Source organism: Heloderma suspectum, chromosome 6, assembly GCF_057233095.1.
Source record: "Heloderma suspectum isolate Gila_16-S chromosome 6, 16-S_ref, whole genome shotgun sequence".
Lineage (NCBI taxonomy): Eukaryota > Metazoa > Chordata > Lepidosauria > Squamata > Helodermatidae > Heloderma > Heloderma suspectum.
The window spans coordinates 109,233,016-109,252,880 of record NC_139463.1 but is presented as its reverse complement, the minus strand read 5'-3'; the positions used below and the strand labels follow the sequence as shown (position 1 = coordinate 109,252,880).

General features: G+C 44.7%; 1 protein-coding gene and 1 pseudogene across 1 annotated transcript; one reads left to right on the top strand and one right to left on the bottom strand.

The window, feature by feature from the left end:
* Positions 1-8,432: 8,432 nt before the first annotated feature.
* On the bottom strand, positions 8,433-9,377 carry LOC146342434 (olfactory receptor 4Q2-like; annotated as a pseudogene).
* Positions 9,378-18,401: 9,024 nt separating this feature from the next.
* LOC146342433 (olfactory receptor 4Q2-like) lies at positions 18,402-19,340 on the top strand. Its single transcript, XM_084807836.1, has one exon. The coding sequence runs from the start codon at positions 18,402-18,404 to the stop codon at positions 19,338-19,340; it is 939 nt and encodes a 312-aa protein (XP_084663962.1).
* Positions 19,341-19,865: the final 525 nt, after the last annotated feature.

Sequence of the window (19,865 nt, the reverse complement as noted above, 5' to 3'; positions counted from 1 at the left end):
TGACAGCTGGTTGGCCACTTTGTCAACAGAATGTTGGGCTAGATGGAGCCTTTGTCTGATCCAGCATAGCTCTTCTTATGCTCTTATACTCCGATTTTTATTTATTTTATTTATTTATTGCATTTATATCCCGCCTTTTTTCCTCTTGCAAGGAACCCAAGGTGGCTTACATGATCCTCCTCCTCTCCCTTTTATCCTCACAACAACAACCCTGTGAGGTAGGTTGGGCTGAGAGTCTGTGACTGGCCCAAAGTCACCCAGTGAGCTTCCATGGCTGAGTGGGGACTAGAACCCGGATCTCCCAGCTCCCAGTCCAACACTCTAGCCACTACGCCACACTGGCTCTTATCGATTGCACTTATCATCAGAAATATCTATCCATATCTCTGTCCATACATATGCACATATATGCAAAAGTTTTAGATGGCAAAGCAATATTACAAAAGCAAAACAAAATCAGGTGTGGTCAAAATACTAACTTCTGATTTCAAACTCTATTTCTATAGGGGGAAAGCATTTTTAATTCCTATTTCATAATTGTATTGGGCAATTTCATTCATTATTTGCAATATTCAAAATGTTGTTGTTCAGTCGTTAAGTTGTGTCCGACTCTTCGTGACCCCATGGAACATAGCATGCCAGGCCTTCCTGTCCTCCGCTTTCTCCCGGAGTGTGTTCAAGTTCATATTCATTCCATTCGTGATGCTATCTAGCCATCTCATCCTCTGCCGTCCCCTTCTCCTTTTGCCTTCAATCTTTCCCAGCATCAGGGCCTTTTCCAGGGAGTTTTCTCTTCGCATTAGGTGGCCAAAATATTTGAGCTTCAGCTTCAGCATCTGTCCTTCCAATGAGCACTCAGGGTTGATTTCCTTTAGGATGGACTGATCTGACCTCCTTGCAGTCCAGGGGACTCGTAAGAGTCTTCTCCAGCACCACAGTTTGAAGGCATCTGTGCTCTTGAAGGCTGAGCGCCAAATCTGTGCTTTGGCGCTCAGCCTTCCTTATAGTCCAGCCATATGTTTCTACTGGGAAAACCGTAGCTTTGATTATACGGACCTTTGTCGGCAAGGTGATGTCTCTGCTTCTTACTATGCCGTCTAGGTTTGCCATAGCTTTCCTCCCAAGGAGCAAGCGTCTTTTAATTTCATGGCTACAGTCACCATCTGCGGTGATCTTGGAGCCCAAGAAAATAAAATCTGTCACTGCTTCCATTTCTTCCCCTTCTATATGCCAGGAAGTGATGGGGCCAGATGCCATGATCTTCGTTTTTGTAATGTTGAGTTTCAAACCAGCTTTTGCACTCTCCACATTCACTCTCAACAAGAGGCTCTTTAGATCCTCTTCACTTTCTGCCATTAGGGTGGTATCGTCTGCATATCTGAGGTTGTTGATAATTCTCCCGGCAGTCTTAATTCCGACCTATGATTCATCCAACCCAGCGTTTTTCATGATGTACTCTGCATATAAGTTAAATAAGCAGGGCGACAATATGCAGCCTTGTCGTACTCCTTTCCCAATTTTGAACCAATCAGTTGTTCCATGTCTGGTTCTTACTATTGCTTCTTGACCCTCGTACAGGTTTCTCAGGAGACAGGTAAGGTGGTCTGGTACTCCCATCTCTTTCAGAATTTGCCAGAGTTTGTTGTGATCCACACAATCAAAGGCTTTAGCGTAGTCAATGAAGCAGAAATAGACGTTTTTCTGGAATTCTCTTGCTTTCTCCATGATCCAGCGAATGTTGGCGATTTGATCTCTAGTTCCTCTGCCTCTTCGAAACCCAGCTTGTACTTCTGGTAGTTCTCGGTTCACATGCTGCTGAAGCCTAGCTTGTAGGATTTTGAGCATCACCTTGCTGGCATGTGAAATGAGCGCAATTGTACAGTAGTTTGAACACCCTTTGGATTGCCCTTCTTTGGAATTGGAATGTAAACTGAACTTTTCCAGTCTTGTGGCCACTGTTGGGTGTTCCAAATTTGTTGGCATATTGAGTGCAGCACTTTAACAGCATCATCTTTTAAGATTTTAAATAGCTCAGCTGGAATACTATCATCTCCGCTAGCTTTGTTGTTAATAATGCTTCCTGAGGCCCACTTGACTTCACTCTCGAGGATGTTGGGCTCAAGTTTAGTGACCTCACTGTCATGGCTATCAGGGACATTAAGATCTTTCCTGTACAGTTCTTCTGTGTATTCTTTCCACCTCTTCTTAATCTCATCTGCTTCTGTTAGCTCCCTGCCTTCTTTGTCCTTTATCATGCCCGTCTTTGCACAAAACGTTTCCTTGAGATCTCTGATTTTCTTGAAAATATCTCTAGTCTTTCCCATTCTATTGTTTTCCTTGATTTCTTTGCATTGTTCATTTAAGAAGGCTTTCTTGTCTCTCCTTGCTATTCTCTGGAACTCTGCATTCAGTTGGATATATCTTCCCCTTTCTCCCTTGCTTTTCGCTTCCCTTCTTTCCTCAGCTACTTGTTGTAAAGCCTCATCAGACAGCCACTTTGCTTTCTTGCATTTCTTTTTCTTTGGGATGGATTTCGTTGCTGCCTCCTGAACAATGTTACGGACCTCCGACCATAGTTCCTCAGCCACTTTGTCTATCAGGTCTAATCCCTTAAATCTATTCCTCACCTCTACTGTATATTCATAAGGAATATGATTTAGGTCATACCTGAATGGTTTAGTGGTTTTCCCTATGTTCTTCAATTTAAGCCAAAATTTTGCAAGAAGCAGGTCATGATCTGAGCCACAGTCAGCTCCAGGTCTTGTTTTGACTGAGTGTATAGAGCTTCTCCATCTTTGGCTGCAAAGGACATAATCAATCTGATTTCGATATTGTCCATCTGGTGATGTCCATGTGTAGAGTTGCCTCTTGTGCTGTTGGAAAAGACTGTTTGGTATGATCAGCATGTTCTCTTGGCAAAACTCTATTAGCCTTTGTCCTGCTTCATTTTGTACACCAAGGCCATGCTTGCCTGTTATCCCACTTATTTCTTGACTTCCTATTTCCTACTTTGGAATGGTTTGCCTTGGATTCCAATCCTGTATGATGAAAAGGACATCTTTTTTTGGTGTTAGTTCTACAAGGTGTTGTAGGTCTTCATAGAACCGATCAACCTCAGCTTCTTCGGCATCAGTGGTTGGGGCATAGACTTGAATTACTGTGATGTTGAATGGTTTGTCTTGGATTCGTACTGAGATCATTCTATCGTTTTTAAGATTGTACCCCAGTACTGCTTTTCCCACCCTTTTGTTGACTATGAGTGCTACTCCATTTCTTCTCAGGGATTTTTGCCCACAGTAGTAGATACGATGGTCACCTGAATTAAATTCACCGATGCTTGTCCATTTTAGTTCGCTGATTCCTAAGTTGTCGATGTTCAATCTTGCCATCTCATGTTTGACCACCTCCAGCTTACCTTGATTCATTGATCTGACATTCCAGGTTCCTAAACAATATTGTTCTTTACAGCATCGGACTTTCTTTTCACCACCAGACACATCCACAGCTGAGTGTCCTTTCAGCTTTGGCCCAGCCACTTCACTCTTTCTGATGCTACTTGGAAATTCCCTCTGTTCTACCCCAGTAGCATATTGGACACCTTCCAACCTGAGGGGCTCATCTTCCGCAATCATCTCTTTTAGCCTTGTGATACATTCCATGGGTTTTTCTTGGCAAGAATACTGGAGTGGGTTGCCATTTCCTTCTCCAGTGGACCACATTTTGTCAGAACTCTCCGCCATGACCTGTCCGTCTTGGGTGGCCCTGCATGGCATAGCTTATGGCTTCACTGAGTTACGCAAGCCCCTTCTCCACAACAAGGCAGTGATCCATGAAGGGGAATATTCAAAATAATGAATGGATTTTTGCAATTTTGAATCAATTAAAATAGTTCAGATGATGACATGCATTTTGATTTGTTAGGAAATAGGAAAGAAGGATATGAATCCATGCCTTTGACTAGACAGTAGTGCCCAACCCCTAAGGCTTTTGAAAGAAGTAGGGATGCTGGAGAAATTTGAGATGGACTAAAATTAACTTGGATATCTAAGAACCTGACCTGCAGAATATGCTGTGGAATGACCTCATGGAATGTGGAGTTGGTGGACTTTCTTTCTTTTGTTTTCTTTTTTAATTTTTCTGAAATTTACTCATATTTATTTGTAGGAAAATGCATGCGTTCCTGCTGAGGAAAAGCTGAATGGAATAGGGGACAATATACTTAATGTTATGCATGGAGGTAAATTATGTAAATTGTTACAAAACCTCTTACATAATTATTTGCATATTTTTCTTCAAGACAGAATATATTCGCTTCCATCTGTGAGTGGATGATGGAACGAAAGGTGCCGGACAAGCCTTGAAACACAGACAGAGCAGATTTTACATAGTCTGTACATCCCTCAGTGGAAGTAAATACAGCTTCTTCTTTACCTGCAGCTTCTTTCATATCCCTACACCACTACACCAGTCCCTTTGCCCAGACTCCTGCCTTTCTTGCTAGTAAAGAAGGAGGAGAATGGGGGAGGACCAGCAGAGAGCAAGGGAGAACATGAAAAGAAGAGAGGAGGGCATAGAAGTGAGATGAAGTTACCACTTACTATTTGTCCCTCCAGACACTGAGCAGTGGTTCAGGTAGGCCAGGAATACTGCATCTCCACAGCTATGTTATTTCTGCCTCTAGGAGAGCCAGAAGAGAGCAGGGGAGGGAGATGCAGGGTTATCCCTAGACACTTTGAGCTCTACAATGCAGCTTCTTTCATTGGTCCCTACAGTCCTTATTAAAAAGTTTGCACTAAACAAATTTGTTATTTCAGTTCTACTTCATCTTTGTTCATTAGAAGCATTTAATTGATAATCCGTTTTGTATGGGATTTCTGCACTTCCTTCCTTCAGTCCCTTTCTCAGGTTGTGAGAACTGACAAATAATATCAACAGCTGTTTTTACCATGTCCTCTCCATGAGATATGGCGGCACGGGAGCTGTCCAGGTGGACACTGTTGGTGACAGAGAGCACAAGAAGTACCTCAGCTTCCACCTTTGTGTTATTCTTCATTGCTTTGTTTGAGGGGTGCAGCACCCCTCAATCTGGCAAGGTCTCAGGAGCCAGTCATTGCAAGCAAAGAGAAAGTTCCCAGAGAAGGAGAAAGTGTGTGTGTGTGTTTAAGCAATAACTTCAGGTCAGATTGCTGGAATGGGGCAAAATTGGGGGAGGGCTGCTCTCAGGGGGATCCTTTAGATGCTGCACTTGAGTACCTGGGATTTTGGCTTCTTCAGGGAAATCTGCACACATAGGGGAAAATTAGTTGCACTCCATTCATAATAATGTAGTAGCAGGGGGGGCCTGGACATGGGCTGGGAAACTATCCTCCCTCATTGGTTGAGCAGCCCCTGCCAGTTTGATGATGTTCAGTTCTACTTCACCTACCCCACCTAGAGGTATGTTCCTTTCAAGCACTGTGTCACCCCTGAAAACCAGATTTTAAATGTACGGTACACTTGGCTTATCTTGCTTCGTGTGTCCCTGATGGACCAAAGCCAATTCCATGAAAATCTGGATAATACCCCAACACACTTCTCATTCTGTTGTCATGAAGATCCCCCCACATCTTATCTTGCTCTTATGTTGCATTCAAAAACAAATACCCCCATATAAATCTTCAGGCTAATAAGCAATTGTAGCAACCGTTAAACATTAAAGAACCATGGAAGGGGGAACCTAATTCTTCAAGCTGGAGAAGGTTTGTTTGCCTCTGTTATCAAAATGAGGTGTAGCTTTTTCCTCCACCATGGGCTCATGCCCCAGGTCAGTTGTAAACCTCAACTTTTTCTTCATGGGAAAGGATCAGACAGTTTCTTAGCTCTGCTGCAGAGGTGTCAAATCTCTTTCTCCAGTTGAAACTCTTGTGAAATTACATCATCACATCCAGGGTTTTTCTACCCTTAAATCACTTCATTGGCAAGTTGGAGATGTGGAAGTGCTGAGAATGATGGTGTCATGTTTCAGATGTCTGATTCACTGTTACTAGGAGATAGAATCATAGAATAGTAGGGTTGGAAGGGGCCTATAAGACCATTGAGTCGAACCCCCTGATGAATGAAGGAATCCACGTCAAAGCATCCCTGACAGATGCCAGTTTAGCTTCATCTTGAATGCCTCCAGTGTGGGAGAGCCCACCACCTCCCTAGGTAATTGGTAGTGGGGAAGAAGCATACATAACATAATGGCTGGATAAGAAATGAATGACCAATGCACTTATTCATCCTATTAACCAATACCACATGTGTGTGTGTGTGTGCCTGTGTGTGCATGTATTTCATCACCAAATATGCTGACATAGAGACATAGATCAAACTGGCTTTATCCCAAATTGCTCAATAACAGCTGGTATTTGGAGGAGATTTCTTTGTTTACAGCATTTATACACCAAAAAGGCTCTCAGAGCAGCTTACAAAGTTAAGTAGTGTGGCAATCCAATATAAATTAACACATGACAGACAAGGAATGGGGATATGGAATGAGGAAGGATAGGACCACTAGGGATGTAAGAATCCCTTACCTGGCTCCATTCAGGGGCATCTGCGGTGGGGGGAGAGGCACTCTGTCCCTCCCCCCAGAATCCTCTCCAGCCAGCTCTGCTCTGCGGCGACTCCGCAGAGCTGCCAGCCGGGGCCGGCTGCAGCCAGATTCCGGCCGCTGCCAGGCTGCTGCGGCCGCAAATGGCGGCTGCTATGCCGGCCGCCATTTGCGTCCCTGCCAAGCCATGATAGGCTATGTAAATACTTATGTAGCCTATTGCAGCAAAAAGCAGGGGCGCAAATGGTGTAGCAGGTGCCATTTGCACCCCTGCTCTTTGCCGTGATAGGCTACATAAGTATTTACATAGCCTATCACGGCAAAAGGCAGCCACTACGACGACTGCCATTTGTGGCCGCAGCAGCCCAGCAGCGGCCAGAGGACAAGCCAGAGCTGCCGCCACCGCCACATCCACCGCCAGGTAGGCTCCGCCCTGGGAGGATTCCATGGGGTGGGGTGACGATTGCTCCATTCCAGCATGGACTCAGGGGGGCTGGATTCTAAAGAATCCAGCCTCACTGGAGTCCATGGCAGAATTCTCCAACATCCCTTTCAACACCCATTTCACAGAAGGCAAACTAGTGAGGCTGAAAGACAAGTGCACTGGGTAATAAATGGAGTACAAGGCAGAGGTGGAATCTGAATCTCAGATGCCAGATCACACAATTGTCCTCACAAAGCACAACAAAATACCCATACTACAGAAGGCAAAGTACCACATGCACACAAATCCAGGAAAAAAACACATCACATCAACAACACCTCCCTCCCCCCAGTAAAACACACTCATTCACAGAGCACAGGAAAAATACCTTCCTGTAGCTCAAGAAGCCACCCACACCACCTGGCCCTCCAGGAGATGCTCCCCATCACCTTCAGCCTACCTTTTTCTTCTTGCTGGGCAACTGGGCATGGTTCAAAATGAAGTGAAATACCCAGGTGGTGCCCAGAGGAATATTTGGAAATAAAGAAGATGATCAAAGCCAATATGTTGGTTTGGACCATACCAGCCTCCTAGGTAAACAAATATAAAAAAACAAGAACAACTTAAAGCCTATATAATAAATAAATTGGTAACTTGGTGAAGATATACACATTCTCTTACAATGCCTTGTAAGTCATTAATCCGACCAAATGAGTTTTCCACTGACTGTACAAATCCATAATGGAAAACAAACCCTTTCCCAATCAGCACATTCCTTCTAGGATACAAGCTGTTTTTATTGTCCTTACCTTGCTACTTGGGCTATTTTGGCAAATGGATCAAATTTATATGAGAGGAAAACCAAGGAGGTTGTATATATTGAGAAACTGAAGCCTCGTGTGAATGCAAAGAAGAAATTGTTCAGGCACCGAGATTTGTGAACTATGTCTTTTGAGAATGTGAGCTATAGTGAGCTTTGTATATGCCTTAAAGAGGTTAAATGCATGTGGTGGTGGTGTGTTAACTCTGTGCAGGTGTTGACTGGTATACAGGAGGCTTCTTGAGAGATCTTTTAGTGGGTGAAGTAACCCAGGCAGGTTTGGTAATGAGAATGGTGTTTTGACAATCAATGTCTTTGTCTGACAATCAAAATGTCTACCAAGTACCAAGAGTAAGAACATATCTAGCACAGATAGGATGACAGGGAATGACCTTGTTTTCCATTGCATGTTTGAATAGTCAGAGGAAAACGCCTTTGGTGGGAATAATAATTAAAAAAAACTGATAAGGGGCAGGGAATGTAGGCACATTGGTGTCCACAGCACCATGTTAGGGACCTCAGAACTAGCAATATCTCCCAAATAGCCACATCATCCCAGTTGTCCCATGAAAGCTGCACTTCTCTCTGGGATGGGTTTTGGCTTTCCATCCACCTCACATCACCATCTTCCCAGCAGAAATGACTTCCTTGCTTCTCAGCTTCCTCATGGCCACCTTCACATCTTTATTTCTCAAGGTGTAGATCAAGGGATTCAGCAAGGGGGTGATGATGTTGTACAGGACAGAGATGAGCTTGTCTACTGAGAAAATGGAGAAAGGCGGAGCATAGATGAAGATGCAGGGACCAAAAAACAAGGTGACCACAGTGAGGTGGGAGGCACAGACATTGAGGGCTTTGCATCATCCCTCATGGGATTGAATCCTCACCAGGATAGTGACATAGGAGGTCAACAAATGATAAAGCAACAAGTAGTGATGAGGCCACTGTTGGAGATCATGAGGAGCTCAATAACAAAGATGTCTGTGCAAACCAGCTTGATGACTGGTGGAACATCGCAGAAGAAGTTGTCCACTTGGTTGGGTCCACAGTAGGGCAGCCTCATGGTGAGGATGGTCTGGACTGTGGAGTGGATGAAGCCTCCAGTCCAAGAAGCTGCCACCAGCCAGCTACACAGTCCTCTGTTCATGATGCTGGGGTAGTGCAGAGGCTTGCAAATGGCCACATACCTGTCATAGGCCATGACAGTGAGGAGGAACATCTCAGCAGCACCCACAAAATGGAGGAAATAGAGCTGGGCTAAGCAGGCATCAAAGGCGATGCTCCTCTTCTCAGCCAAGAAGACCACCAGCAACCTGAGGGCTGTGACAGTGGAGAGGCAAAGGTCCAGGAAAGAGAGATTCCCCAGCAGTAAGTACATGGGTGTGCGTAGTTGAGGATCAGACACCACGTCAGCATGATCAGGGTGTTTCCTACTATGGTGGCTGCATAGACCAGGAGGAAGACCACAAAGAGGGTGGCTTGGGACTGCCATGTTGGGGAAATGGCCACCAAGAGGAATTCATTCACCCTTGTGTGTGGTTAGTTTTCAGGTTCTCCATTTTTCCTGCAAGGGTGAAACAAACAGATACATTGCAGGGAACATAGTTTGCTCTTCCAATCATCATCATCACCACCACCACCACTGTCATGCTTCCAAATGAAGGGAGCAGTTTGATATTCATTTCCTTCTTCCAGAGACAAACACGCGAAGTGTTTACGTTAGAACTGGTCATCCACATAGCTTTTTTTTCCTGGAATAATTTGTGAACAAAATCTAGAATGCTTTACAGAGAAAGGAAACATTTTATTCACCTTGAACTTTAAAGGATAATAATGTTGGCTGAATCTACACATAGCAGTTATACGTTATCATACTGTTATAATAACTATTGGTGCCCATTGGTGTCATGTGTACCACTAGTTACGATAAAAGTATGATAACAGTATAGCTGCTATGTGTAGATTCAGCTCTTGTCTTCCAGCTAAATAAAGTATATCCAGGATTTGATCCAGATTTAGTCACACTTAAAGGAGATCCATTGATTTCAATGGGTCCAAGTTTAAGTATGACCAAATCCACAATCCTGTAAAGATCACATGCACCATCTGCATGCTTAGTTCCCTTATACATTCTGAGATGCTTTTTCAGAAAGAAAAATAAGAGGCACAATGTCTATGAGAAGGGAGAGAATTCTAAGCCTTCAGAAAGGGAAACAAGAAGAAATAGCAAGACAGACAGACAATTATAAGAGATGATTTAATTCAAAGTCAATGGCAACCCCAGATTTGAAACAGTGGGATATGTTGAATGGCTTGTTGGAATGTTGGACATTGGTTTTTGTACCACCTGAAGGGTAACCTTTTCCATAGTCCTTTTAAAATTCTGATGCTGCCTCTCTCTTTTTCTGACTTTACTTCACTTGCTTCCCACAACCTGCCCAGCCTACAGAACAGATGATGTTATGATTATTAGCTGACCTTCCCTTTGATAGGCTGCTGGCTGGCTAATTGTCCAGGGTGATTGCTCCATGTGTCATCATCAGTTGATGGGCAAGACAAGAGAGTTGACAGACAAGGCAGGAAATGGTCGCATGACTGGATATTTTTTCCTCAATGTTGTATCTGAAATGAGTTACGGAACAGAACTGGAGGAGATGCCAGCCCTACAACTGAGGAGAAGAGACAGACATTGTAAAAAGTAGTTTGATAGAAGGAAGATGGAACCAAATGAAGGCACAGCCTTGGGAAGGCAGGCAAAGTGCCAAAGTTGCTCTCTGGGGACCTCTCTGGGGACCTCTCTGGGGACCCTCTGCCTGCTGTAGGAGTGCTTATTTTCTTCCACTATGTTCTATTGTGTACTTGTTAATAAAACCTGTATGCTGAACTGACACTACATTCCATGCTTGCATACTCCAATTGCAGCATCACAGGAAATATCTATCCATCTCTCTGTCCACGCATGTGCACATACATGCAAAAGCTGTAGACCAGTAAAGCAGTTTTAGAAACAAACATACAAACAAAAAATAAAACCAGGGGTTTTCCAGGAAGAGGAGGTCAACATACTGACAGTCTGATTTTGAAAAAAAGAAAAGAAAAAGATTTTGAATTCTTATCATAAATATAAGGAATACTTTCATTCATCATTTGCGATATTCAAAAAAGTGAATAAAAAAAAAGGTAAAGGTGTCCCCAACCAGTCGTGTCTGACTCTAGGGTGTGGTGCTCATCTCCATTTCTAAGCCGAAGAGCCAGCATTGTCCGAAGACGCTTCCGTGGTCATGTGGCCGGCATGACTGAACACTGAGGTGCACAGAATGCTGTTACCTTTCTCGCCAAAGTGGTACCTATTTATCTACTTGCAATTTCTTGCTTTCGAACTGCTAGGTTGGCAGAAGCTGGGACTGAAGACGGGAGCTCACTCCATCACGCAGCACTCGGGTCTTGAACTGCTGTCCTGCCGACCTTCCAGTCTGCAGTTCAGCGTCTTAACCCCTAAGCCACCGTGGCCCCTAAGCCACCATCTTTGTAAATCTTGAATCAATTAAAATAGTTCTGATGAACAAACACATTTTGATTAGATAGGAAGTGGAAAAGAAAAATATGAATATATGAGTTTGACCAGAGAATAGTGCTCGACCCCTCAAGGTATTTGACATGAAGAGAATGCATGCAGCCCCTGAAACTCCTTCCACATCCCTACACTAGTCCACTTGTCCAGACTCCTCCCTTTCTTGCTAGTAAGGAAGGAGGAGAGCGGGAGAGGACCAGCACAGAGCAAGGAAGAAAATGTAAAGAAGAGAGAAGGGTGTCGAGGTGAGATGAAGTTACCACTTACCACTTTCTATTCCAAATACTGGGCAGCCCTTCAAGTAGATCAAGGAGATCTTCAGGTAGATTCTTCTAGCCCTACAAGAGCCAGGAGAGAGGGGAGGGGCTGTGAGGGTTATCCCAAGGCATTCTGATACACCGCTATGCAGTTCCTTCTATTAGTCCCCATGGACCTTATTAAAAAGTTAGCACCAAACTTCTTCATTTTAGTTCTACTTCAGCTTTATTCATTAGAAGCTTGGGATTGATGGTTCATTTTGTATGGGATTTCTCCATGTCTTTCCTTCAGTCTCCTTCTCAAATGGTGAGAACTGACAGATAACACGGCTCTGGCAATTTCTGCCATCTCCTGTTTGTGAACTGGGAGGAAGGAAGTGATCAGGCAGGCGGGTGGGGGAATCCAGCTTGCTGCTCTTAAAGCCAGGGAGCAGAATTATTTCTGCTTCTGCCTTTCTATTGTTCTCCATTGTTTTGATTGATGAATTTTGTGTGATACTTCCCCCCCCCCTTCAAATCTTGGCTTTACTGTATGTTTAAATATTTTGATATTCTTAGGGTGCAGGTTTAGACAGAAAAAAGTCCTACAACTCCCAGCATTCCCCAGCCAGCATGCTGGGAGTTGTAGGCCTTTTCTCTGTCTAAACCTGCATAGGATTGCACCCTTAGCTACTTTGGGAGGGGTAGATACGCAGAGTTGCTGATAATGCAGAGAGATCCTGCTGGATATCCAAGGATGTTGCAGCCCTCTGTCAGCTTTTTTTTTTTAAGTGTGTGGGGTTCATCAACCTCCCCCACCCCATGTGCCCCACACAGATGATGAGAAGTTTGTGTGTTGTTGTACTTGCAGCTAGGGATGGACGAAAGTCCCTTACCTCATCCCGACGCTTGCTTCGCGGTGGGGGGGAGGTGCTCCATCCCTCCCCCCGAAATTCTGGCGGGGGGGAGGTGCCCCGTCCCTCCCCACCGAAATTCTGGCCAGGGGGGAGGTGCCCCGTCCCTCCGGCCATGAAACCTTGTCTCCTGCCGGGACGCAAATGGCGGCGCCCATAGCCGCTGCCGTTTGAGTCCCTGCAGTCAGCCATGACAGGCAACGTAAATGTTTACGTAGCCTATCACAGCTGACTTTTTTGGGGAAAAAAAGCACGTACGCAAATGGCGGCACCCATGGGAGCTGCCATTTGCTTTCCTTATTTCGGCAAGTGTAGTCTACGTAAACATTTACATAGACTACGGCGAAAATAAGGCAACACTATTATAATATATTATAAAATAAGGGCGGAGCCGCCGCCAGGGACATTTGCCAAAGGTAAGTCCCGTCCCGGGGGGGGGCGGGGGGGCAGACCATTTCTCCACCAATTTCGGGGGGCCGAATGCGCTGGCATTCGGCCTCCCCGAGATTCGTGGAGAAATTCTCTGACATCCCTACTGCAGCATGGCATGGCTGCACACACCACTGCATCAACTGCTAGTACTGCTCCATTGTTGCAAAGACTCCTTCTTCCATGCGCAGGCTCCAGCAGCCTTCCTTGAACCGTGCCTGCGCACCAGTCACATATGTGGAGAAGATCCCCTCCCAGCCATAAAAAGTCTAAAGGAATTCAGAAAGTCCTTCTGGGATGACTAGCGGGGGAAATGATCCTCCAAAAGTGAAACACAACACGATCATTGTGAAGCCTAATTAGCTCCTGCAAGCCAGAGCCAAAGAGGAAACTGGGCCCACCCCCGGCCATTGTAACATATCTTCTGGGCATCCTTGAAGGCTCTGACAGCACTCCGACCTCAGAAAGGGTAGTCAGAGATCTGACCCCCCTCCCCTCTCACAGCCAGTGTAGAAAGAACCACACTGACTGCTCTCTGAGGTTGGAACAGTGACCCTGGAGAGGTGGAAAGGGGGCACTTTGGTGGGCAAGGAGGGGAGGAGACTGGAAAGGCCAGGGTACAAGCTATCCGGAGGCCTCGCCCTCCTTCTTCCCTCCCCCCTCTAACCCCCCCCCCAACAGGCAAAAAAAGCCCATCTAGTGAAAAGTGCAGGTCAGGAGGGTGGGGAGGTGAAGATCGCCTCTGCCGCTCTTCCCACCCTGCATAGGATGATGGTAAGCCAAGTTCGGGCGGCTTGCCATCATCTAGGGTGCAATTGATAGGATTGCAACCTAAGATAAATTTAAAGTGATTTCCCATGCCTAGAGGAGGGTTTGATGCTCCTTTGCCTTGGCTGTTTCTGTTAAGTCTGGGAAAACTCCTACATGCCACATGGCCTGGCCCACTGTTCTACCTCTCAAAGCTCCTCTTCTTTCTTGCACCATGTTATGTTTTTGAAAATGGCTGGCTGGCTGGCTTTTATGTGTACTTAAGTGTACTTAGGCCTTGCAAGCCTGGGGGTCGTGTAGCAAACCTGATACAGGTGCCTCTGCCTCTGGAGACTCCTTGGCACCGCCTCTGACATTGGCCCATCCTCCACTCCGCCAGCCAGAGTAGGTGCGAGCTGTCACTGATCCAGCCATAGCGTATGCTCATTCCTGCCAGGTAGGCCAAGAAGAAAATCCATGGTGTGTTTGTGTGTGTGATGGTGGTGGTGGGGACTGCATATGATGGTCCTTCTCAACTGTCATCATGAAGAGGCTCCCAGCTGGGGTGAAGGGATAGAAGAATAAAAGGAAGGCACAGGGGAATAAGTGCAGCTCTTCATTCTATAATAACCTCTATAGTATGAACACACACACACCAAGCAACTAAGGAACTAATGATGCAATCCTATGCATGCATAGATAGAAAGAAATCCTACAACTCCAATCATTCCCCAGCCAACATGTCTGGTGGGGGGGATGATGGGAGTTGTAGGACTCTTTTCTGTCTAAACATGCATGGTATCATACCCTAAGAATATTAAAATAATCAAACATACAAGAAAGCCATGATTTGGAACAAACACACACACACACACACACACACACACACACCAAAGCAACCCACAACTGAAATTAATCAAAGCAATTGAGAACAATAGAAAGACAGAAGCTGAAATAGTTTTTCTGTTCTGTGTCACCAACTGCAGTCACCTGGACATAACCCTGACCACCAGCACCACCCCATGCATAGCTCATAAACAGGGCATGGTAGTAATAGCCACAGGCATGTTACTTGCCATTTCTCACAATCTGAGAAAGGGGCTAAAGGAAATAAATTGAGAAATCCTATACAAAATGGACTGTCAATCAGAGAGTAGACTAGGGCTGAGGAGATCCAGGTTCTAGTCTACAGTTGGCCATGAAGCTCACTAGGTGACTCTGGGGCAGTCACAGACTCTTAGCCTAACCTACAGGGTTGGGACCACAATACCTGGTGGAGCACATCCCCCAACATGAACCTACCTGTACACTGCATTCATCATCTACTGTAAGGCCCTCCTTCAGGTGCCTCCTCCAAGGGAGGCTTGGAAGGTGGCAACAAGGGAGAGGGCCTTCTCAGTGGTGGCTCCCAGTTATGGAACCATCTCTCCAATAAGGCCTGCCTGGCACCAACATTGTTATCTTTTCAGCACCCGGTTAAGACCCTCCTCTTCTCTCAAGCATTTGGCAGCACATGATGAGGTTTTAATCAGGTCCTGGACTTTTCTTATTGTTGATGGTTTAAAATTGCTTCAATATATGTGTAACCTTCTGTGTGCTATATGTTCGTATGTAAATCATTTGTATGCAGTTACCTTATTCTATGAGCGATGTATATTGACGGTTTTTAATCTTCATAGAGCTTTGTCTATTGGGCAGTAAAGAAATGTAATGAATGAACGAACCAACGAACCAACATTCCTCACAGGGTTGTTGTGAGAATAAAATGGAGAGGAGCAGGAGGAAACTGCCTTGGGCTTCTTGGAGGAAAGGCAGGGTATAAATGTAACAAACAAACAATGAAGAAACCTGATGTAGAGCTGACCTGCCAACTTTTTAATGCTAACTTTTTAATAAGTTTCCTAACTTTTCAATAAGGCCCATGGGGACCAATAGAAGGAAATGTGTAACAGGGGATCGGTAAGTCTTGGGATAACCCTGTCTCTCTCCTGGCAATCCTAGAGCTAGAAGTAATATAGCTACAGAGATGAGGGATCCTTGATCTGACTGAAAGGTTGTCTAGTATTTGGAAGTAGCAACTGGTAAGTGCCAACTTCATCCTACCCTTCCCCTTTCTTTCCATTTCTCTCCTTGGAAGGGAACTGGTGTAGGGATGTGGAAGGAGTTTCAGGGGCTACATGCACTACCCCCAAACAGCATTGACAGGCTGGGCACTACTCTCTGGTCAAAGGCATAGATCCATACTTTTCTTTCCCACTTCCTATCAAATCATTTTTTAAAAATCTGACCTATTTTAACCGATTTAAAGTTTACAAAGGTGACATTCAGTATTCTGAATATTGTAAATGATGATTAAACAATGACATACATTTATGAGGTAGGAATGAAAATCTATCTATCCATCCATCCATCCATCCATCCATCGATCTATCAATCATCTATCTGAGCAGTGTTCAAAATCGGTTAATATTTTGATCTCCTTTTCCTGGAAAGCCCCTAATTTTACTTCTTCTTTTCCACCCTAATACTGCTTTGCTATCTGAAACAGTTACATTTGTATATATGTGCATATGTGTGGACAGAGAGCTAGACAGACATTTCCTGTGATACCGCAGTTACCGAGTATGCAAGCATGGAATGTAGTGTCAGTTCAGCATACAGGTTTTATTAACAAGTACACAAATAGTACACAAATAGTGGAAGCAAACAAGATCTCCTACAGCAGGTAGAAGATCCCTAGAGAGAAACTTCTGTACCTCACCCCCTTTCCAAGGCTGCACCTTCAGATCCAGTCAGAGACTCCCCCTCCCATCAAACTGCTTTTCACTATTCTGGACTCTTCCCATTCTCTGGGGGGTTGTCATCTCCTCCATTTCTGTTGCAAATTGCATTTCATATGTGTGTGAGAGAAAGAAACTCCAGTTATGAGATCATCTTCTGGCTCATCATCCACTCTCCCAGTGATGATGACAAATGGTGCGATTATCCTGGACCATTAGCCAGCCAGAAGTCTAAGAAAGGGAAGGTCAGCCAGCATCAAAACATCATTGCTGGCTGCACACCTGCTGTAGGCTGAAAAGTGGAGGTGGGGGAATCATCACTAGAAATTGAAAAGGAGAAATAAAATTGTGAGACTACAGTGTATTCTGCTTTTTACTAAGGTTTTATACTATCTTATTTGTTCTTTAAATGATTTATCTATTGAACATTTAATGCTTTTATTGTCTGATTATTTATTTTGTGTTTGAAAGCATGCTGTAATATGCTTTTGGAGCATTTCCCCCCTGGAAATTCTACAAATCTATTGAATGAATGCATGCTTAAAAAAAAATAAATAAACCACCCCCCTCCCCCAAATCTGGATTTTTTTTCTTATAGAGGAAAAAAATCCTACCTGAGTTGCTTTACAAAATGGTAGCTTCTCAATTTATACGTTGGGACTTAGGTGCCTCCTCAAGAAGAAATGGCACCATCAGTTGTAGACTCTTTTTTCTCCTGGAGTTTTGGATAATAAGCGTAGCCGAGTCATTTTACGACTGGCAAAAGCAAAACTCCCAAGGTTGTAATTTGTTATGAAGAACTGAAGGCCATTCAACACGTTCCAAAGTTTCAAGTCTGGGATTCCCACTGACTTTATCTCAGATTTGTGGCACCCACCTTGTGGAATGATCTCCCCACTGAGATCAGGCAGGCTCTTAGTGTGGAGTATTTCCACCAACAACTGAAGACACATTCGTTTGCCCAGCTGTTTTCCCAACTGCAAGTATTGTCAGCTACTCTGAGTTCTTTTAATGAAGATGTTATCATTTTTATCATTGTTTTATTGTATTTTATCATGATTTTATATGGTAAGCTGCTTTGGGATTTGTTTTTGTTTTTATGTTTTTTAAAATGAAATGTGATATAAAACTTTCTACAAATTAATTAATTAATTAAAGACACAATCCTACGCATGGTTAGAAAGAGAGGAGACCTATAACTCCCAGCATGCCCCAGCTAGCATAGCAGGGTGGGGCATGCTGGGAGTTGTAGGCCTCTTCTCTGTCTTAACATGCATAGGATTGTGCCTTAATCTTTTCCATTATATGTGCATCTTCCCATTTCTTCCTGTTTCCCTTTCTGAATGCTGAGAGTTCTCTCCCTTCGCATAGACATTTTGCCTCTTATTTTTCTTTCTGAAAAACTATCTTGGAACATATAATGGAACTAAGTGTGCAGATGGTGCATGCAATCTTTCTAGGATCATAGCACTGGAGTGCAGGTTGGATCCAGATTTGGCCATATTTAACGTACACCCACTGAAATCAATGAGATTTAATGACTAACTGAAGTCCCACTGATTTCAATGGGTCTACTTGAAGCATGAGTCGATCGGAATCCAACCCTGGATTTACTACTATTTAGCTGGAAGAAACACTATCCTTTAAGGCTCAACATGAATTAAAATGTTTCTTTCTCCATAAAGCATTCTAGAAGTTGTTCACAAATCTTTCCAGAAAAGAAAAGAAAAGTAAAGAAAAGCTTTCTGTGGATAACCAATTCTAACATAAACATTTCAGGTCTTTCCCTCTGTGAGAAGGAAGATAATCTAGAATTGCTCCTTTCACTTGGAAGTGGGGAAAAATTACAATAGGGGAAAACTGTGTTCCCTATAATGTATCTGTTTGTTTCACCCTTGCAGGAAAAATGGAGGACCTGAAAAGAAACCACACAAGGGTGAATGAATTCCTCTTGGCGGCCATTTCCCCAACATGGCAGTCCCAAGCCACCCTCTTTGTGGTCTTCCTCCTGGTCTATGCAGCCACCATAGTAGGAAACACCCTGATCATGCTGACGGTGGTGTCTGACCCTCGACTACGCACACCCATGTACTTCCTGCTGGGGAACCTGTCCTTCCTGGACCTTTGCTACTCCACTGTCACAGCCCCAAAGATGTTGATGGACTTCTTGGCTGAGAAGAGGAGCATCGCCTTTGATGCCTGCATGGCCCAGCTCTTTTTCCTCCATTTTGTGGGTGCTTCTGAGATGTTCCTCCTCACTGTCATGGCCTATGACAGGTACGTGGCCATTTGCAAGCCTCTACACTACCCCGGCATCATGAACAGGCGACTGTGTAGCTGGCTGGTGGCAGCTTCTTGGACTGGAGGCTTCATCCACTCCATAGTACAGACCATCCTCACAATGAGGCTGCCCTACTGTGGGCCCAACCAGGTGGACAACTTCTTCTGTGATGTCTCACCAGTCATCAAGCTGGCTTGCACTGACACCTACATCATTGAACTCCTCATGGTCTCCAACAGTGGCCTCATCTCCACCACCTGCTTTGTCATCTTGGTAACGTCTTATACCACCATCCTGGTGAGGATCCGCTCCCCTGAAGGGCGACGCAAAGCCCTCAATGTCTGTGCCTCCCACCTCACTGTAGTCACCTTGTTCTTTGGCCCCTGCATCTTCATCTATGATCGGCCTTTCTCCACTTTCTCAGTAGACAAGCTGGTCTCTGTCCTGTACATCATCATCACCCCCATGCTGAATCCTTTGATCTACACCTTGAGAAACAAAGATGTGAAGGCAGCCATGACGAAGCTGAGAAGCAAGGAAGTCATTTCTGATGGGAGATGTTGATATGGGATGGATGGAAAGCCAAAAGCCATTTCTGAGGCAAATGCAGCTTTCATGGACCAATTATGCTGGAGTGCCAGGTTTTAAATGAGAACTTATATATGTGGCCACAAGGGTCCTTTGACCTTGCCCTCCTACAACTGTTACATGACAGGGAGTACTTTAAAGTTATTTAAGTCATTGGATAGATCAGTGAATTGGCTTGAGCAGGGAGAGAAAAAGGCCCCTTTGTTGAGAATTGGCTGAAGGGGGGGGGAGAAGGTCACCCCCCAATATGGACCTTGTCACTCCAAGGGTCCTTGGTGGGGGTGGACGTCTACCTCCTCCAGTCTTATTTAGGCAGGCAGGGAGGACATTTCCCCTCCCGAATTTAAGTAAATGGACAAATCAGTGCATTGGTTTGCATAAGGAAGGAAAAGCTACCCCACCCCCTGACTAAAATTAGCTGGAGCAGGTGGGATGCGGACCAAAGAGTCTGTTGTCCCAAGCGTTTTGGGTAGGGTGTGGACTTCATGCCTCCCAGCCATT

What these genes read in the sequence shown, in the direction of transcription:
- LOC146342433 (XM_084807836.1), top strand. Translation starts at nt 18,402, where the DNA reads ATGGAGGACCTGAAAAGAAACCACACAAGGGTGAATGAATTCCTCTTG.